We start from the raw sequence: 21,580 nt of genomic DNA on the forward strand, positions 1-21,580 counted from the left end.
ACGGTGGCTTAGGTACAAGTGATCATTATACTGCTTGCACATTATAAAAGTGATCAAGTAAAATCCAGATCATTATATACACACACACACACACACACACACACACTTGGTGCTTTAAATAGGTCAGTTTCACAAAACTGAACACAATTATGAGCCAAATCAGTTGGGAGGACAAATTTAATGAGAAAAATGTGACTGATAACAGGGAATCCTTTAAGAACAATTTACTAGGTTCCCCCAAAACCACAATTGAGGAAGAAGGCCACACTAGTTAAAAAACAGATCTGCTTTAGTGGGGAAGTGAAGGCAGCTATAAAAAAAAATAATAGAACACATGGAAGAAAGGGGAAGTTGATAATAATGAATAGAAATCAGTTTTCTACAGTTCCTAACTTCTGATGAGGGAAACAAAGGGACACAAGGAGAAATTTGTGGTCAGCAGAATTACAGACAATAAGTTTTTGAAATATATTACAAGCAAAAAGAATCCTGGCAATAGTATTCATCCATTAGTAGATGCAAATAGTAGAATTATCAATAATAATGCAGAAAAGGCAGAAGTGTTCAATAAATATTTCTGTTCCACTCGTAGCTCTGAAGGACACTAAACAGAAGCTACTAAAGTCAGACACTTTTAAATCAACGGTTCCAGATAACTGGCATCCAAGAGGTTTAGAAGAGCTGGTTGAGGAGCTTGCTGGATTGTTCATGTTTCTTTTCAATTAAGTCTTGAAATACTGGGGAAGTTCTGGACCAAAGCTAATGGTGTGTCAATATTTTAAAAAAGAGTAAACATGCTAACCTAGGTCATTATAGGCCTGACAGTCTGACACTGATCCGCGGCAAGATAATAGAATGCCTCATATGGGATTTGATTAAGAAAGAATTAAAAAGGAGGATAATATAATTAATGCCAATCAATAGGGGTTTATGGAAAACAGTTCCTGTCAAACTAACTTAGATAGCTTTGGCCTGGTCCCCACTAAGCCCCCACTTCGGACTAAGGTACGCAAATTCAGCTACGTTAATAACGTAGCTGAATTCGAAGTACCTTAGTCCGAACTTACCGCGGGTCCAGACGCGGCAGGGAGGCTCCCCCGTCGATGCCGCGTACTCCTCTCGCCGAGCTGGAGTACCGGCGTCGACGGCGAGCACTTCCGGGATCGATCCCAGAACATCGATTGCCTGCCGCCGGACCCTCCGGTAAGTGTAGACGTACCCAAAATTGATGAGATTACAAGTTCGGTTGATAAAAGGTAATAGGTTTGACATTATACTAGCACAAGTATATTGACATAGCCTTTTGGTTGTTAAAAATTATGTTGCTCAGGGGCGTGGAGAAGAAACAAAAACACACTCCGATTGACATAAGTTACACCGACAGAAGTGCCGGCACGGACAGCGCTATGTCGGTGAGAGACAGTCTTCCGCTGACATACCCCCAACGAGCGGTGGTAGCTAGTTTAATTACGCCGGCGGGAGAGCTCTCTTCTGTCAGCATAGAGCGGCTATGTGGAAGATCTTACAGCAGCACAGCTGCATTGGTACAGCTCCGCCACCTTAAGTTCTCTAATGTAGACCATAGTCTTTGATGTTTGACTTGGTACCGCATAACATTTTAATTAAAGAACTACAATGATATAAAATTAACATAGCACACATTCAATGGATTAAAAACTGGTTAACTAAACAGGGAAGGCGCAGGTGTGTTTCTTACGGGATCAGGTCTTGGCCCTATGCTATTTAACATTTTTATCCATGCCCTGGAAAAAAAACCCATAAAAATCACTATTAAAATTTGCAGCTGTTGCGGATTGTGGGGGAGTTAGGGCCCTGCACCCCTCTTTCCGAGATTCACTGCGACTCTCAACCAGCCAGTAAAGCAGAAGGTTTATTTAAGGACAGGAACACCGTCTCAAGCAGAGCGTGTAGGTACGACCAGACCCCCTCAATTAGGTCCCTCTGGGAGGTTCAGGGAGCTTAGACCCCAGCTTGGGGTTCCCTGCGTTGCACCACCCAGCCCCAACCGAAACTAAACTCCAAGCCCCTCCCGCTGCTTCTCTCCTTTGTCCAGTCTCCCGGGCAGCCCCTCCCGCTGCTTCTCTCCTTTGTCCAGTCTCCCGGGCAGAAGGTGTTAATTCTCCCCACCCCCGTTCCTGGCTCAGGTTACAGCTCAGGTAGCTTCCTTCAAGGGAAGTCCCACATCCCCACTGCAACCCCCCTGCAACATTCCCAGGTCAAATCTGCCCTGCTCCCTGCTCCGTCACATCTCTCCCCCCTTCGAGACTGAACTGAGCGGGGTCACTCTGACCAGTGACCTGGGGAAGTTTAGGGCTCCCTCTCCGGGACAATGCGTTCGCTATCAGGTTGTCACGTTCCTTCACATGGACCACGTCCATGTCATAATCCTGCAGGAGCAGGCTCCATTTCAGGAGCTTGGCGTTGGCTCCTTTCATTTGGTGCAGCCAGGTCAGGGGAGAGTGGTCGGTGTGCATGGTGAAGTGACGCCCAAAGAGATATGGCTCTAGTTTTTTGAGGGCCTACACCATGGCCAGGCATTCCTTCTCGATGGCCGCGTAGTTTTGCTCCCGGGGTAGCAACTTCTTGCTCAGGTACACGATGGGGTGTTTTTCCCCCTTTTTGTTCTCCTGCATTAACACCGCCCCCAGTCCTGTGTCTGAGGCGTTGGTGAACACCATAAAGGGCTTGTCAAAGTTTGGGTTTGCCAGAACTGGGCCACTGACCAGAGCCTCCTTCAGCGCCCGGAGAGCCTCCTGGCACTCCTCGGTCCAGACCACTTTGTCTGGCTTCCCCTTCTTGCACAGCTCAGTGATGGGGGCGGCTATGGCGCTAAAGTGGGGCACGAACCTCCGATAGTACCCTGCCATCCCAATAAAGGCTTGGACCTGCTTTTTGGTTTGAGGAGCGGGCCAGTCTCTGATTACCTCCACTTTGGCTGGTTCCGGCTTTAGGCAGCCGCTTTCCACCCAGTGGCCTAGGTAGGATACCTCAGCCATCCCCACCTTGCACTTCTCCGGTTTTACGGTCAGCCCAGCCTTCTGGAGTCGGTTCAGCACTTGTCTAACCTGGGGTATGTGGTTCTCCCAGGTCTGGCTAAAGATACAGATGTCATTGATATACGCCACGGCAAAACTCTCCATCCCCCTCAGTAGCTGATCCACCAGGCGCTGGAAGGTGGCCGGCGCTCCCTTGAGGCCGAAGGGCAGGGTCAGGAACTCATAGAGCCCCAGAGGGGTGACAAAGGCCGATTTTAGCCTGGCATCTGCATTCAGCGGCACTTGCCAATAGCCCTTTGTAAGATTCATGGTGGTAAGGTACCGAGCACCTCCCAGCTTGTCTAGGAGCTCGTCCGGCCTGGGCATGGGGTAGGCATCGGCTACAGTGATGGCATTGAGCTTCCGATAGTCCACACAGAACCGGATCGACCCGTCCTTTTTGGGGACCAGCACCACCGGCGAGGCCCAAGGGCTGGATTACCCCAAAAGCCAGCATGTTATTGACCTCTCTTTTCAGGTCCTGAGCAGTTTTCCCTGTGGCTCGGAAGGGGGAGCATTTTATAGGCGGGTGCGATCCTGTCTGCACCCGGTGGACAGTCAGATTAGTGCGTCCAGGCTGGTTGGAAAACAGCTGTTGGTACAGATGCAGCACCCCTCCGATCTCAGCTCGCTGGGCAGGGGTTAGCCGATCAGAGAGGGGAATTACTTCCAGGGGGAAGCCAACTCTTGTTTCAGGGAATAGATTTACTAAAGGGTCATCTCCCTGCCCCTCCCACTGTCCACACACGGCCAACACCATATTTCCCCTGTCATAATATGGCTTCATCATATTCACATGGTACACCCGGTGGTGGTGTGCCCGGTTTGACAGCTCCACCACATAGTTTACCTCGTTTAGTTGCTTGACAACCTTGAAGGGCCCTTCCCAGGCGGCCTGGAGTTTGTTTTTCCTCACGGGGATGAGGACCATCACCTGATCCCCAGTGGCGAAGGCGCGGGCCTGTGCTGTGCGGTCATACCAGACCTTCTGCTTCCTCTGGGCTCTGGCCAGATTTTTCCTGGCCAGGCCCATGAGCTCGGCAAGTTGTTCCCGGAAGGTCAGGACATACTCCACCACCGACTTTCCGTCAGGAGTGGCCTTCCCCTCCCATTCGTCTCTCATTAGGTCCAGGGGCCCCCTTACCCGCCTTTCATATAGCAGTTTGAAAGGCGAAAACCCGGTAGACTCCTGGGGTACCTCCCTGTACGCAAACAGCAGGTGAGGTAAGTACTTGTCCCAGTCCTGCGGGTGCTGATTCATAAATGTTTTCAGCATCATTTTTAGCGTCCCATTGAACCTCTCCACCAGCCCGTTGGATTGGGGGTGATATGCTGAGGCCCAGTTGTGCCGGACCCCACATCTCTCCCACAAGCACCAGAGTAGGGCCGACATGAAGTTGGACCCTTGGTCCGTCAAGACTTCCTTGGGGAACCCCACTCGGCTGAAAATGGTCAGCAGCGCATCCGCCACAGTGTCTGCTTCAATGGACGATAAGGGCACTGCCTCGGGGTAGCGGGTGGCGAAATCCACCACCACCAGGATGTATTTCTTCCCAGACCGGGTCGTTTTGCTGAGAGGTCCCACTATGTCCATGGCCACCTTCTGGAAAGGCTCCTCTATGATGGGCAAAGGTCTCAATGCTGCCTTCCCCTTGTCCCGGGCCTTCCCCACCCTCTGGCAGGGGTCACAGGATCGGCAGTACTGCCGGACGTTGGTGAAGACCCCGGGCCAGTAGAAGTTCTGTAGCAGCCTCTGCCTGGTGCGCCGGATCCCCTGGTGCCCTGCGAGAGGGATGTCATGGGCCAGGTACAGTAGCTTGTGGCGAAACTTCTGGGGAACCACCAGCTGCCTCCTGATCCCCCACGACTCCACTTCCCCCGGGGGAGCCCACTCTCGGTACAGGAACCCCTTCTCCCACAGGAACCTCTCCTTGCATCCTCTCCTCATGGTCTGTACCACACTGAGGTTAGCCAGGCCCCTTAGCTTCCGCAGGGAGGGGTCCTTCTGCAACTTGGCCTGGAACTCGGCGGCTGGGGAAGGGATGGGGACCTGCTCCCTCTCGTCGGCTGGGTCGGAAGCCCCAGCCACCCCGCGGCCTGTCCTTGGGTGTTCCCTCCCCACCCGGGAAGGGTTCGGTGCCTTCGGTGGGACATCCTTCCCAAGGTCAGGGCGTAGTGCCCTTCGCCGGCTCTGGCTACGGGTCACGACTAAGGCGGTCTGGGGGCTGCTTGGCCAGTCCTCTAGGTCCCCCCCCATCAACACCTCAGTGGGCAAATGGTGGTGCACTCCCACGTCCTTGGGGCCCTCCTTGGCCCCCCATTTCAGGTGTACCCTCGCTACGGGAACCTTGAATGGGGTCCCGCCCACCCCGGTCAGGGTCAGGAAGGTGTTGGGCACCACCCGATCTGGGGCCACCACCTCGGGCCGGGCCAGTGTCACCTCTGCGCCCGTGTTCCAGTATCCATAAACTTTCTTCCCATCCACCCTCAGGGGAACAAGGCACTCGCTCCGCAGGGACAGCCCCGCGCCAACCCTGTAAACGGAGAACTTTGAATCCGGAGCATTTGGCCCCCCAGAGAAGCTGGCCGGGGGCCCTTCTCTCTCTTGAGCAGTTGATAAGCTGCCAGCCCCTCTTGCGTGGGAAGCCTGCCCCTCGTCCGTCTGGGCCTCTACCAAGTTAACCCGGTGCGGGTTCGGTCTGCTCAGTCTGTCTTTGAGCTTGGGGCACTGGGCCCGAACGTGGCCTCTTCGGCCGCAGTAATAGCAGCTTATGTCCCGTGGGTCCCCTCGAGCCGGTCGGTTGTCCCTGATGCTGGGCATTCCCCGTGGGAGGGGATTCCCCATATTCCCCCTTTGGGAGGTCCCAGGGTGACTCTCTCTCTGCATTGCGGCGGGCCTGTTCCTTTGGGGCTCCTCCCTGCCACCCCCTGACCGGCTCTTTACAAACTCATCAGCCAGCTGCCCGGCGTGTCGCGGGTTCTCTGGCTTTTTGTCCACCAACCACAGCCTCAGGTCGGATGGGCACTGCTCATACAGTTGCTCCAGTACCAGCAGTTTAATCAGGTCCTCCTTCGTCTGGGCCCCACCAGCCCACTTGCTGGCGTATCTTTCCATGCGGACGGCTAGTTGCAGATATGAGATCTTAGGGGTTTTATCTTGACTCTGGAACCTTTCCCGGTACATCTCAGGAGTCAGCCCAAACTCACGTAGCAGGGCCTTTTTGAATAGTTCGTAGTCCCCTTTCTCTGCCTTTCCCAGTTGGCGGTACAATGCCACGGCTTTGGGGTCCAGTAAGGGGGTAAGGACCCGGAGTCTGTCCGCGGGATCAACCCGGTGCAGCTCGCAGGCCGTCTCAAAGGCCTTCAGGAAGTCATCCATGTCCTCCCCCTCCTTGTATGGGGCCATGATGCACTTATCAAAGCTCCGTGCAGTCCTGGGCCCCCCTCACTCACCGCAGCCGGGGGTTCGTTGCCCTTCAATCTCGCCAGTTCCAGGTCATGCTGACGCTGTCTCTTATTTTCCTGTCTCTGTCTCTTTTCATGCTGACGCTGTCTCTCATTCTCCTGTCTTTGTCTCTTTTTTTTCTCCCGTTCATGCTGTCTCTGTTGTTCACGATCCTTCAGCTCTCTCAGTTTTAGCTCATTTTTCCATTCCAGCCAATTTCGCTCCACGGATGCCGAACGTCGCCGGGAGGATCCTCTGCTGGCCGGCGAGCTTCGCCGGGAGGGTCCCCTGCTGGCCGGGGGGGCCACAGCGCCTTCGGTATTTTCTGGGCTCCTCCCCACCCTTCCCCTAGGCATAGGAAGGAGGGGTCTTGGGAAGCCCTCAGCAGCCGGCTGACCACTCCCAGCTGGGACAGACACTGGTGCCTGCGCTCCATTTGCCAGGCTGCTTCCCTGAGACACAGGGATCAGTTCATTCGCGCGATCTTCCGCCTCTAGCTGGGCAATGAGCTGTTCTTTGGTGAGCCTCCCAATGCGCAGCCGCCTCTGCTTGCACAGCTCCACCAGGTCGCTCTTAAGCCGCTTGGCATACATCTTCCTGCTGGCCACTTACCGGCCTGTGTGCTCACAGCTCCCCACAGTTCCCAGGGGGCCCCCTAGTGTGCCAGCCCTTCTCGAGGTCACCACCTTTTTGCCAGGGTCGAGCTGCAGACTCCTCCGCCCCTGGGACCACTCGCTGCGATCCCCCCGGGGGACCCTGTTACTGCAAAAGTCCTTTTCGCTGGTCACACACTCCCAGGGGTAATAACCGTCTCTCTCTCACTCTTCAGCACGCCTGGTCCCCGTCAATCCCCCTTCGTTTTACTGCTCCCCAGTCACTTACTGCAGGAAGCGCCGTCCACGGGGTGCAGTAGATCCCACCGCTGCCACCAGTTGTTGCGGATTGTGGGGGAGTTAGGGCCCTGCACCCCTCTTTCCGAGATTCACTGCGACTCTCAACCAGCCAGTAAAGCAGAAGGTTTATTTAAGGACAGGAACACCGTCTCAAGCAGAGCGTGTAGGTACGACCAGACCCCCTCAATTAGGTCCCTCTGGGAGGTTCAGGGAGCTTAGACCCCAGCTTGGGGTTCCCTGCGTTGCACCACCCAGCCCCAACCGAAACTAAACTCCAAGCCCCTCCCGCTGCTTCTCTCCTTTGTCCAGTCTCCCGGGCAGAAGGTGTTAATTCTCCCCACCCCCGTTCCTGGCTCAGGTTACAGCTCAGGTAGCTTCCTTCAAGGGAAGTCCCACATCCCCACTGCAACCCCCCTGCAACATTCCCAGGTCAAATCTGCCCTGCTCCGTCACAGCAGCCAACATAAAAATTCAAGAAGTGGTAAATAATCAAGGGGACAGGTCACAAATTCAGAACCATCTGAATCGTTTGGGAAACTGGGTACAAGCAAACAATGTGCATTTTAATATGGCTAGATGTGTATGTATGCTGCTGGGAACAAAGGCAGGCAGGCCACATTTACAGGGTGGGGAACTCTCTCCTGAAGCAGTGTCTCAGAGTGATTTGGGGGTGCTGGATAATCAGCAGAACATGAGCTCTCAGTGTCACACCGTGGCCAAAAGGGCTAATGCAATCCTGGGATGCATAAACGGGAATCTCGAGTAGGAGCAGAGAGGTGATTTTACCGCCGTATCTGGCGCTCATGCGACTACTGCTGGATTCCTGTGTCCAGTTCTGATTTCCTGCAATTGAAGAAAGATGTAGATAAATTCGAGAAGAGCCACAACAATGATTAAAGGATTAGAAAACCTGCCTCATAGTGATCAACGCAAGGAGTTTGCTCTATTTAGCTAAAAAAAAGAAAAAAAGTTAAGGGGAGATATAATCAGTCTATAAATACCTACACGGGGAAAAATATTTAACAATGGGCTCTTCAGTCTAGCAGAGAAAGGTCTAACACGGTCCAATGGCTGGAAATTGAAGCTAGACAATTTCAGACTGGAAATAAGGGGTACAATGTTTAACAGTGAGAGTAACTGTTGGAACAACTTACCAAGGGTCGCCGTGGGTTCTCCATCGCTGACAATGTTTAATCATGCAGGGGTGGTTGTAGCCGTGCTGGTCCCACACTACTGGGGAGACAAGGTGGGTGAGGTAATCGCTTTGATTGGACCAACTTCTGCCAGTGGGAAAGGGGATCAAGTTTTTAATTTGCCCACAGGCCAGATGGATTTCAAAGCTGAAATCTAAGAAAGAAGGTTTCAGAGTAGCAGCCGTGTTAGTCTGTATCCGCAAAAAGAAGAACAGGAGTACTTGTGGCACCTTAGAGACTAACAAATTTATTAGAGCATAAGCTTTCGTGGACTACAGCCCACTTCTTCGGATGCATATAGAATGGAACATATATTGAGGAGATATATATACACACATACAGAGAGCATAAACAGGTGGGAGGAAGAAACTGATTACAGATGAAATCTCACCCTCAGAGAGGTTTCAATAAGCTTCTTTCACAGACTGGACTTCTTGCTAGTCTGGGTCCAGCAATCACTCAGACCCCTGTAGTTACTGTCCTTTGTTCCAGTTTCTTTCAGGCATCTCTTTGAGGTGGACATGCCATTTCTTGAGCCAGTTGAAGACAAAATGGAGAGGTTTCCAGGGCCTTTTATATTCTCTCTCTTGTGGGCAGAAACCCCTTTGTTCTTCTGTGCAAAGTCACAGCAACAAGATGGAGTTTGTAGCCACCTGGCAAGTCACATGTCCATGAATGATTCAGCTTTTTGCAGGCAGATGCCATTGTTTACATGTTAGTTTGAACATTCCCAGGAAAGCTCAGATGTGGATTGGCGTCGACCAAAGTCCTTTGTTGGTTAAATGTTTCTTGATTGGGCACTTACTGAGAATAGTCCTTTCTCAAGAAGCTGACCAAATGCTTTACTGAGGCCACTTAGACTCAAACACATTGAGATACAAGTACAGGGGGTTCCAAAGAGGATGGAGCTGGGCTGTTCTCAGTGGTGGCAGATAACAGAACAAGAAGCAATAGTCTCAAGTTGCAGTGTGGGAGGTCTAGGTTGGATGTTAGGAAACACTGTTTCACTAGGAGGGCGGTGAAGCACTGGAATAGGTACCTAGGGAGGTGGTGGAATCTCCATCCTTAGAGGTTTTTAAGGCCTGGCTTGACAAAGGCCTGGTTGGGATGATTTAGTTGGTGTCGGTCCTGCTTTGAGCAGGGGGATGGACTAGATGACCTCCTGTGGTCTCTTCCAACCCTAATCTTCTATGAAATGTATTATTTAAATAATTGTAATGTGCAATAGTGTTATATGCAACAAAACTAGAACTTAGAAATAAAAAAGGGGTAGGGGAGTGGGACTTGCAGGGTGGGGGGAGGGGGTCAGATGCTGCATTGCAAGGAGCTCAGTGGGCTTCCGCACACTATTTCCCTGTTGTAGCATCCCACTGGGGAGGGGGGGGGGCAGCTATGGCTCCCCCTGGCCAGCTGGGTTTCACCACCTCCCCATGCACTTACCTGGGCTGGGCTGCCCCCCCTTGGTGCCTCCACTCACACCTGCTCCTCAGTCACAGGCTGAGACCGAGGACCAGACGTTTTGTGCGACTGCTCAGGCCTCACAGCCCCACACAAACACCCCGAGAATGGGAAAGGCACCACGCGTCCCCCAGACCCTGAGCTGCCAGGGAAAAGCTCTTCCCAAGGAACTCGGAGCTTTTACACACACCACACAGGTTCCCGAGCAGCAGGGCCGGCTCCAGGAACCAGCCTGGCAAGCAGGTGCTTGGGGCGGCCGCTCCGGGGAGGGGCGGCAGGTCCAGCTATTGGGCGGCAATTCGGCGGACGGTCCCTCTCTCCCACTTGGAGCGAAGGACCTTCCACCGAATAGCCGCCACAGATCACGATCGCGGCTTTTTTTTTTTTTTTTGGCTGCTTGGGGCGGCCAAAACCCTGGAGCCGGCCCTGCCGAGCAGCTGAGGCGGTTGGATCTGCTACTCAGCTTCCAGGCCACATCAGTAATCTGGGGCCCCAGCCTCCCCCACACCATAGAGTCTGGAGGACCCGAGGCTAGACAGGCCCCAATGAGCCCATCTCGACGCCTCCTCCAGGTTCTTGCTACCACAGAGTCCCGGGCTCCACACCATAGAGTCCGGAGGACCCGAAGCTAGACAGGTCCCAATGAGCTCATCTCTCTTCTCGCTACCACAGAGTCCCGGCGGCCCCGCAGGTAGAGCGGCCAGCGGGGGAAGCCGCTCTCCCTGAGCTCCACACCATAGAGTCCGGAGGCGCGACGGAGCTAGTGTCCTCCCTGCGGGCCATCGCTGGACACCACAGAGACCCGCGGGGCTGCGGACACCCCCCAGCTCGCGCTTGACGGGGCAACTGCGCCGCTCCCCCCTTAATTAGGGTGACGCGGCGCCGGTGAGGACGGAGACTAATGCGCATGCGCGGGGGGTCCGAGAAGCGCGTTGTTCTGACTCGCGGCGGCACAGCCAATCACAGGGCGGGGGGGGCGGGGCGGCGCTGAAAAGTGTCACGTGACTGGGCGGCATCAGGCTCTGACCCCAACCGCGACCCCTGACCCCTATCACCTACCCCTGGTGGGGGCAGTGACCCTTGACCCAGTGCCAAACCCTGACCCTCTCCAGGCACCTGACCCCAGACCTGACCCTGACCCCGTAGCCCAGCCCTGACTAGGGTTGCCAGTTTTGATTGGATGTATTCCTGGAGATTTCATCATATGACATACTATTTAATTAAAGATTCCTCTTTAATTCCGGGGGACTCCAGGCTAATCCTGGAGGGTTGGCAACCCTAGTCCTGACACTTACCCTGGCCCCCTAACTCTGGCAGGGGGGTGTCAAGCCCTGACCTGGGCAGGGGGCACTGGGCCCTGACTCGTGGGCTGCAGTGGGGGAGCCAGCACTATCCCTACTGCTGGGAGCCCTGTACTGTGAGGCACCCCAGAGCCCCCTGGGAAATAGGGTCTCTCAGCTCCTGCCATGCTGACCTTTCCCCCCGTCCCCATCTAACCATAAAGAAAGTCTCCTGAACTTGTCCATGACCTCGAGGGGGGAGAAACACCAGGCTGGAAGAATCTGTGTCATCCAGTAGTTCCCCATGACAAATAAGTCTGTACAAGTGAGTGGCTCCTGGCACCAGCCAAACATCAGTGTAGGATAAATCCCCCTGCCCCCATGTTACTGATTTATGCCCAGGGGACACTAATGCAATGTTTTCCCTGGGGGGGGGAGGAACTCAGCCGTAACCCCAAGGAATGGGTTGCATTGAGCCGGCTGGCGAAAGAAATGCTGTGCAGTGCTGAGCTCAAGCCCTGCCGCCTCGAGCCCCTGCCCTTGAGAGCTCTTTGGTGCGTAACCACAGGGCTATGAGCTCTTCGTAACCAGGCCGCTGGGTGAGGCTGGTCCCTGCTGGTGTCTGAAGTGTCTGCTCTGGACTCTCCCCAGGAATCGCTCCAGGCTGGGTCCTGAAGGATGGAGCCCACGGAGGCAGCCCAGGCCCCGGAGGGGAGGAAGAGATTCACTGTGCAGTCACAGGACCCTGAACATACCATGGTAGGAAAGGAGGCAGGGGTGGCTCTTGGAGGGGACCTGATAAGTAGCTGGTTGTGTCCAGGGCTGCTGAGATTCACACACAGTGAGAGGCAGGAGGCCCCTAGCACCGAGTTGGCTCTGCCCCTCCCCAGGAACCCTCAGACACACCCTGCTTGTCGTCAGATAAATAATAATAATAATGGAGATATCCCATCTCCTAGAACTGGAATGGACCTTGAAAGGTCATCGAGTCCAGCCCCCTGCCTTCACTAGCAGGACCAAGTACTGATTTTGCCCCAGATTCCCAAGTGGCCCCCTCAAGGATTGAACTCACAACCCTGGGTTTAGCAGGCCAATGCTCAAACCACTGAGCTATCCCTCCCCCCCTCTACCTGTGGGGCCGCCGGGACTCTGTGGTAGCGAGAAGAGAGATGAGCTCATTGGGGCCTGTCTAGCTTCGGGTCCTCTGGACTCTATGGTGTGGATGTTCGGTTGTGTGCATGTGTTTTTTCCGCGTGCTGCACTAGCCCTGGCCAGATAGCCCGTACAGCAGGCTCCAGTCGAACTGCCCAATGAGACCACAAGACTTGTTTAGTAGTGAAGGTACCCGGCCAGGTTTATTGCCAACAAAGCACAGTGCTAATGCCCCAGCTCAATGGTTACAGGTACACTAACACATGGATGCCCATGGCAATGGACTAGCTCAGTTAGTGGCATCTGCCCCCTAGGCCAGATGAAGGGTTAAAGCGAGGTATTCCAACGTTTATGAATGAAAACAAACCATCTGGGATAAACAACTTACATATCAACTTACAACTTCATGACATGTCTGTTACCTCCCCTTATACTTTCCTCCTGATGTTTCAGACAAAACATTTCTATTCACCACCTGTCTTTGTACTTTTACTCGTGATGTTTCAGGCAAAATATCACTATTTATTACTTTTGTCAAACCATTTTATCAAGTGCTAGGTTGGGGTGTTCTTGTGTTGGCCTGCTGGAATGTGTTTACACAGCCAGTGGGTTTTAGCAATGCTAGCTAATGGGGCCGAGTTTGTGTGCTGGCCACTGACTTGCAGGCAAGCATCTGCGTTTGTCAGGGCCTGGCGGCTGCTCATAGCATAACTTTGGCTAACTTTGGTTCAGGCTTCAGGCCTTGCACCAGGCTCATGTGTCAGGCTTCCTCTTTCTACTACACTGCTCATTCTGGGGTTCCTAGCAGAGAGCTAGCTCTGTGCTTCCCCCAAGAAACACGCTGCTTGCTCAGGGGATCCCTGGCACGCTTGGGGTCACTCCAACTCATACCCAGCTTCCCCTGAGAGGCCCCTGCCCACGCACAGTTGGCTCTATCTCCCTCTCACCCAGGGTTTGTTGCTTCCCGCCAGGTGAGACCCATCTTCAAATCTTCTTGCTCTGCAGCAGAGCCCAGGGCCCCTGCCCTACCTGGGGCCACCTCCTATGCCGAATACGTCGTCAAACAAGTCTCTGCGTCCTTGGCCTCCATGCCAGTCTCCCGGCCTGCCAGGGTGACGGCTGCATCATCGGAGTCCAGAGCGGGAGCTGCCTCAGGAGCGCTCCGTCCAGGCACTGAGACCAGCACTGTACTCCCTGCTGCCAGTGGGGACTCGGACCCCAGCCCCACGCTGAAAGCGGGGCCCAAGAGCAACTGCATCATCGTCAGTGCTCGCCAGGTGAGAGTGGACGGGGGAGGGGCTGTATGAGGGGCACTTCTCCTCACTCTCTTTTGGCATCCGAGGGGGCACTCTCTTTCTGCAGGAGAGGGCTGTGGAGTGAGGGTCTCCCCAGGCCCTGGCTCTTGTGCTGCATGGTTTCGGGGGCTTGCCCACTCTGGGTCTCTCTCTGGTGCCCCCCATCAAGGGGTTGTCTGCCCTGCCCTACCCTCTATTGGGTGCCCCGTCAAGGGTTTGCCCAACCCCTCCTTCCCTGGCCTCTCCCCAGATCCTCCATTGAGGGCTTGCCCATCCTGCCTCTTCCAGCCTCTCCCCCAACCCAGCCTCTCCCCAGGTCCTCTGTCAGGGACTCGCCCATCCTATCTTTCCCAGCCTCTCCCTGGTGCTCGCATTGAGGGCTCGCCCTCGCCCCACCCCTCGGCCTCTTTTGGGGCCCCCCATTGGGGGCTCCTCAGCCTCTCCTCCCAGTCTCTTGCCAGTGCTCCGTTGGGGCTGGCACCCCATTTCTAATGCTGTGGGGACTCCCCCTCTCTTCTCAGCGGGGGAACCCCATCCTGAAATTTGTGCGCAACATTCCCTGGGAGTTTGGCGAGATCGTCCCTGACTACGTGCTGGGCCAGAGCACGTGTGCCCTCTTCCTGAGGTGGGTGGGTGAGCCAATGCTGGGGAGAGCTGGGCTTTCTGGGGGTGGGGTTGGGGGGCAGGCCAATGGCTGGGAGAGCCGATTGTGGGTTGGTTTATGGCTGGGAGAGCCGGGCTCTGGGTGGGGGGTTGGTGTGGGAGGCTGATGGCTGGAAGAGCTTGGCACTTGGGGCGATTTGGTGGGTCAGGCCGATGGCTGGGAGAGCCGGGCTCTCCAGGGGGGTTGGTGTTGGGTGGGTCAGGCTGATGTCTGGGAGAGCCGGTTTGGGGGCAGGCCGATGGCTGGGAGAGCTGGTTGGGGGGCAGGCTGATGGCTGGGAGAGCCGGGCTCTCGGGGGGCAGCAGGTTGATGGCTGCGAGAGCCGGGGTTGCAGAGCAGGCAAGGAGAGTTGCAGTGGGGTGGGCAGGAGAGGGGTTGCCCATGGCTCCGGTGCTCTCTGTTCCCCTCGCAGCCTGCGGTACCACAACCTGAACCCCAACTACATCTATGAGCGGCTGCAGCTCCTGGGGAAGACATACGCGGTGCAGGTGCTGCTGGTGCAGGTCGATGTGGTAAGGAGCCTCAGTCCCCTCCTAGCCCTGAACCAGACCCTCTCCTGCAACAGTGCCCTGTCCCGTCCCTGCTGCAGGGCTGGGGGGGATGGAACCAGCTCCCCCCTCCCCAGCTTCCCATCCTCCTGCACAGTGATCCGCCTGCTTCTCCAGCCTCCATGCCCTCACCCAGCCACTCCCATTGCCCCTCCCCAGCACAATTCCCACGTCATCCCCCCTCATATACTCCCTGTCTCCCGTCTCAGAGGGGAATTGCTTTCCTTTGCTATAGAGGGACCCGCACCAGGCACTGAAGGAACTGGCCAAGATGTGCATCCTGGCCGACTGCACCCTCATCCTGGCGTGGAGGTGAGAGCCGCAGGCTGGGCCCGTCCCATCGAGGGTGAGACCCAGACCCAGGGAGCGGGGAGTCAGAGGCTGGGCCGGGTGGGCTTCATGCCAGCTGGGATGGGCTCGGCGTGCCTTGCCGTGGGGCAAAAGGTGTGGGGGAGCTGGAGGCTGGCTCAGGCCAGCTTGGGTGTGTCCTGCCAAGGGGCGAGAGACCCAGGCCCCTGCTCCCGTCTCTGCTGGAATAAGATGGAGCTGGTGGGTAACCTGGGGATTTGGCTGCCATTGTGACCGGACTCCTGGGTTCCATTCCCAACACTGTGACTGTGGCAATGAGGGGCGGATCGTGCCCGGCTGGCCGGAGGTGGCGAGTCCTCTCGGGGCAGCACGTTTCATTTTTCAAGTGCTGCTCAAAGGCTCCCCGTCCTCCTCAGCGCGTGCCTAGGCCTGCGTGCTGAAAGCTCCATGACCTGCGGCACATCCGCTCGACTGCCCCCCGTGGGCCTTGGGGAGCCCCCAGGGACCCTGTGAAGCCGATGGCAGGAGTGGGACTGGGGCCTAAGCATGGAGCTGAACATTGGCCCTGGCAGCTGGGCCCTGCCTGTGCCTGGCTTTGAGCACCACTCCCTGCAGGCTGGGGCACCTTCCAGCTGGCTCGGCCTTGTGGCTTTAACCCTTTGTGGTGTGCACTGTGCCTGTTCAACTCAGTCTCATGATTCCTGAGCTAATTCTGGGGTCTCCGGTTCCCCTCAGCCCCGAAGAGGCCGGACGCTACCTGGAAACGTACAAAGCCTACGAGCAGAAACCAGCTGACCTGCTCAAGGAGAAAGTGGATCAGGACTTCCTGTCCATAGTAAGGCTACCCCGCTGTGTGCTTCCCTGCAGCAGTGCCATGGCAGCATCCCAGCCAGAGACCCCCGTGCTGAGCTTCTCAACAGCAATGCCCTGCCAGGGACCCCCATGCCGTGCTTCCCCACAGCAATATCCTCACTAGGTCTCCGGTAGTAGAAGTGCACATATCTGTAGAATCACTACTTAGACATTATATTTGCCCACAGTCAGTGATGACAATTCTATTCACCAACCCTTTGGGAGAACCAAAAGATTCATAACACATAAAAAAGTACTTTTCTATAAGTTGTAATTTTACATTTATACATCAGAAATGTCAATTTTAAAAAAGCTGAACATAATTAGTCTACAACAGCCCAACTTTGAGCAGCATGCAGTGGGAAGGGGAGAGGGGAATTAAGCTTATGACTGGTGTGAGTGCACTTTCCCCCGGCCAAGGAGGGGCACTCCCACCTGCACGGCTCGATGTCTAGTTGGCAGCCGGTATCAAGCAGAGTGCCCTAGGGGTTAGTCCTGGGGCCGCTTTTGTTCAACATCTTTATTAATGATCTGGATGGTGGGATGGATTGCACCCTCAGCAAGTTCACAGATGACACTAAGCTGGGGGGAGAGGTAGATACGCTGGAGGGTAGGGATAGGGTCCTGTATGACCTAGACAAATTGTAGGATTGGGTTCCAAAGAGGATGGAGCTCGGCTGTTCTCAGTGGTGGCAGGTGACAGAACCAGGAGCAATGGTCTCAAGTTGCAGTGCGGGAGGTCTCGGCTGGATACTGTGGAGTCGCATCATAGGCACATTTAACTTACGCGATTTTAACTACACGCGCTCGGCAAAACAAAAAACAAAAAAAGAACAATTTAAATATTGTACCTGTAGTGCGGGCGATTCCGCCCGCCATTCCACTCAATTAGCGTTTGACTATACGTGATTTTCGCCTTACGCGCTGACTTCAGAACCTAATCCCTGTGTAAGATGCGACTCCCCTGTATTAGGAAGCACTATTTCACTAGGAGGGTAGTGAAGCACTGGGATGGGTTACCTAGGGAGGTGGTGGAATCTCCATTCTTTGAGGTTTTTAAGGCCTGGCTTGACAAAGCCCTGGCTGGGATGATTTAGTTGGGGATTGGTCCTGCTTCGAGCAGGGGGTTGGACTAGATGGCCTCCTGAGGTCTCGTCCAACCCTAATCTTCTATGATTCTATGCAGCTGCTTTCTCTCTTTCCAGGTGACGGATTGTCTGACCAGCGTGAAGTCAGTTAACAAGACGGATGCGCTGAGCCTTCTCTCAACATTTGGGGTGAGCCACCTGCTGCCCATCAGGGTGCAGACTGGGCCTTGCCCCTGCTAGCTCTGAGCAGGGCTGGCTGCCTTTTGGAACTACTCAGGCCCGTCACTCCCTTTGTATCAGTTCACCCAGGACAGGTCCCCAGCTGGGTCTCTGGGCTTTCCCTGCAGTGCATGAGCGCTGTCTGTCGGAGCAGGATGCTGCCCCTGGAGAGGCAGGAGAGCTGCAGGAATGGATGGGATGGCAAACCAGCATGGCCCAAGCTGCTGAACCCGCCCCTGCTCCTCCACAGCTCCCAGCCTGCAGGGCTCCCCTGGCAGGAGACGTGTGACCAACCCACGAACCATACTGCAGTGCGGCAGCAGGACCGGGTCACTACTTCCCAGTGAGCGTGAGGGGCCGAGTGCTGGGGCTGAATGGAGGGACCCAGCAGGGTCGTTCCTTGTGGCCCAGGCTTTCTGGGGTCACCTCTGACTCTGAATGTTGTTGTTTCAGTCTCTGGCGAACATTGCACAAGCATCCAAGGAGGATCTCTCCCTCTGCCCAGGCATTGGGCCCCAGAAGGTGAGTGGGAGCAGGATGGAGAACTTCTCTCTGATGCACCAGCTGGGCGCTCCTCCTCCCCCAGTGCCTTACCTGTGCACCAAAGGGGCTGCATGGAACCAGCTGGGTGCATTCCTGGGTGGAAGCCCCACCAGAGGATGCTGGCCCCAGAGCTCCAGCCTTCACCAGCTCAGGGCTTTCTTCTGCTTTCCTTACAGGCCAAGAGGCTCTTTGACACCCTCCACGAGCCCTTTCTGAAGATCCCCAAATGAGCGGAGCACTCCCCCACAGCACTGCCAGCAGCACAGACAAGCAGGAATAAACAACCCCCTTTGCCCAGCAGGCCACGTGTCCCTGCCAGCACGCCGTATGCTGTCTGCTAGGAAGCCAGGGTCTTGGGGGACACTTAGCAGCACCAGGAACCATCGCCGAGCTGTTTCTGCGAGTCTGGACTTTGACAATAAAACATGCTGTGTAGCATCGCAGGTTGGCCTGGCCACCAAACAGCATCTCACGTGGCTTTGGGTCATGGAGTCCTCCTGCCCAAGCTGTGTATGCCCCTAGGGAGTGGGGGGCTCATCAAACCTCACTGCCAGATAATGGGTCAAGCAGAAACGTGGACACAGCCCCACCTGGTAGCAGGGCAGCAGTTTTTAGCATCTAGGCTTCCCATATCCTCCTGGGGAGGGGTGCTGGCTGGCTGGCTCAGGACTCTCCGCCTGGGGAAGTGTGAGGGAGCTGTTCCAGTCCCCTCCACCCAATGCACTGACAGCATGTGTGGTAGCCTGCAGCCTCAGGGGCATGCACTGCAGGTGCAGGAATACATGTGTGGGGGAGTCCCCTGCTGGGGACCCTCACAGCCCCTTCCCTTGCTCCACTGCCACATGGGCCGTGAGCAGCCAATAGCTTCTAGGGCAACCAGGGGAGATTTGCTAGAGCAAGGACTGCAGGTCTCTGGGGTTAAAGCACTGCCTTGATGCCAGGAGCTGGAGTGGGGGTGGGGAAAGCCTCCCACCCTTGTGTGCTATGGTCCCAGCAGGGAGTGGTCAGATCTGTAGGGTAAGCGCTAGGGCCTCAGCTTTGAAACAGTCTGTAGGAGGAACCCTTATAGGGGTCTGACTCTTCACCACCCCCTAGATTGGACCTCTGGGCTTTCAGCACCCCTGCTTCACCCCGTGAGCTCCCTTCAGCACGTCCCACTGAGGCAGAGCCCTGAAGGAGACTTGTACGTTTTCCAGGGATCACTGGAGCCACTCACAGCGCTTTCAAACCAGCAGGGGTTAGTAGCCATGCGGAACACAGCATAGGAAGTCCTTAGGTTAGCAGAGAGAAGTGTAGAAGTGCAGGGACTGGGTCGCAGAATGTAAGGCCGGGTCGCAGTGGCTCTGGGTCAGCACCGCACCCAGGATGTTAAAAGTCCTGTTGGTGGTGCTGCCCGGCTAAGGCAGACTAGTCCCTACCTGTTCTGACCCCGCGCTGCACCCCAGAAGCAGCCAGCAGCAGGTTCGGCTCCTAGGCGGGGAGGGCCACAGGGCTCTGCGCGCTGCCCCAAGCACCGGCTCCGAGTGGGGGGCGGTGACTGCAGGTGAGAGCAGCACGCCTCCGCCTAGGAGCTGGATCTGCTGCTGGCCACTTCCGGGGCGCAGTGTGGTCTGTGGTGCCAGGACAGGCAGGAAGCCTGCCTTAACACCCCGGCTGTGCCGCTGACCAGGACCTGCCCAAGGTAAGCCTGCACTCCAATCCCCTGCCCCAGCCCTGAACACCCCCCCAAACCCAGAGCCTCCTCCTGCACCCCAAACCCCTCATCCCTGGCCCCACCCCACACACCCCAACCCTCTGCTCCAGCCCTGAGCCCCTCCCACACCCCGAGCTCCATTGGGTCATGGGGTGTGGGAGCAGGGCCAACTGGGTTGCCAGAAAAAAAGTCTGAAAGCCACTGGATTAAAGAATAGGCCATGGGGGGTAATCAGAACCCCACCAAGCTGTAGTAAATCCTCTTGTTCAAGCTCAGTCATCCCTCAGACTCCAGGTGTGCCCCCAAGAGCTTCCCACGGCCTGGACTTAGCCCCCACCTCGCCGAGCTGGGGAGAGGCAGCCCAGCCCCATGTGGAGAGGTGGGGGAGTCGGTTTCTCTCTGGGTCCTTGGCTGCTAGATGTCAGTGTCCAGGCCCAGTGTCCAGATGCTCCACTAATGGGGTCTATGTGGGCCTCGATCACCCTAACAGCTGGTTACAATTCACCCCTGTGGCTTACCCTGCCCTGAGAGCAAACAGTCCCTTTCCACCCACGGGGGAAACTGAAGCACAAACAGGCCTCAAAAACATTACAAAAAATCCCCATTTTGTCTCAGGAGTTACTAACTCCAACCACAGCCACTGCCAGACCCCACCGTCCCCCACACACCAGGGAGCTGCTCAAGCTGCCAGAGCTGAGAGAAGGGCAGCAGCTGGGGCAAGTCACAGGCACCATGGGAGCAGGGTAGGGCTCCAGGGACACCTCCAGAACCAGGGCTGAAACAAGTGGATGGTTGTGGGAGGGGATCTCTCAATTCCAGCACATGGTACAGCATAACAGCATCCCAGGTTTAGCTCACCAAGTTATACTGATGGAGTGTTAGGGTTTAAATGAGGCAAGTTAAATAAAATACCTCCTGTGAGCTTGGGAGAGTGGCATCTGGGAGTGCAGTGATTCAATGGTGGCTGCCGTTTGGGGGTCCCTGAGGTTTAGGGGGGTGCAGTGATCCATTGGGGGCAGCATCTGAGGTTTGGGGTGCAGTGACTCGGTGGACACACCCAAAGCAGTGCCCAGAACCTGCCCTGCTGCCTGGCCTGACATCTCCCCCAGCTGGGGTGACTGGACTGGTCACACTCACCCCCTGCACCCTGGCCCAGCTTCCCAGCAGGCACATGGGCCCTGGGTTGACACCCTCTCCCCCCTGGGAGCTACACCAGGGCAGGACCTAGAAGACAGAGCCCCGCTGGCACCCAGCTCCCCTACTAACACCCTTCTTGTGGCTGGGCACTAAGTGGGAGGCCTGGCAGGGGATGGGGAAGCTCCGCAGCACACAGGGCATTGCGCTGCTCCCCCTGGGAGGAGGGGGGCTCACTGAGCCAGGCCCCTGCCCCCCAGCAGCAGCAGCAGACAGGAAAGTACCAGGCACTGCTACCCCATCCCTGACTCTGGCTCACCGCAGAACTCCCCTCCCCCAGCAAACAGGCTTCAGCCTCCGCCAGCCTCCAGCACTCATCCAGTCCCCTACACCTTCCCTGACACACAGGCGGGAGGCCCCTGCCCAGCTGTGCCATGCTGCCCGGGAGCACAGTAAAGCACTGCCCCCCGGCAGCTGGATAAATGGAGACATGAGCTGGGTGACTCCCCCCCACCCAAGGCTTCCCCTGGGGCAGCATGTCCTCTAGCCCCAGGGCTGCTGGGAACCTCCCAGCTCCCCCAGCAGGAACCCTGGGGAAAGCCAGTGCAATGCACCAGACTCAACCCTTCCTCCCGGGGGTGGGGGGGGGGGCGGGGGCTGTGCCTGGCTTCAGGGGGAGCTAGCTGCCCTCTCCCACAGGGAACAGTCACTGGTGGTGGGGTGCACCCTACAGCCACGGCGATTAAAGGAGACAAGAC

General features: G+C 56.1%; 1 protein-coding gene across 1 annotated transcript; it reads left to right on the forward strand.

Annotated features, from left to right (window-relative positions):
* Nucleotides 1-10,512: 10,512 nt before the first annotated feature.
* On the forward strand, nt 10,513-20,625 carry ERCC1 (ERCC excision repair 1, endonuclease non-catalytic subunit). The gene is made up of 10 exons (XM_054010125.1): nt 10,513-10,930; nt 11,977-12,084; nt 13,449-13,754; nt 14,294-14,397; nt 14,849-14,948; nt 15,220-15,296; nt 16,029-16,128; nt 17,351-17,422; nt 17,906-17,974; nt 18,172-20,625. Exons 2-10 carry the CDS (start codon nt 12,004-12,006, stop codon nt 18,223-18,225), a joined length of 963 nt encoding a protein of 320 aa, XP_053866100.1. The 5' UTR covers nt 10,513-10,930; nt 11,977-12,003; the 3' UTR covers nt 18,226-20,625.
* Nucleotides 20,626-21,580: the final 955 nt, after the last annotated feature.

This window comes from Malaclemys terrapin, chromosome 20 (genome assembly GCF_027887155.1).
Source record: "Malaclemys terrapin pileata isolate rMalTer1 chromosome 20, rMalTer1.hap1, whole genome shotgun sequence".
Lineage (NCBI taxonomy): Eukaryota > Metazoa > Chordata > Testudines > Emydidae > Malaclemys > Malaclemys terrapin.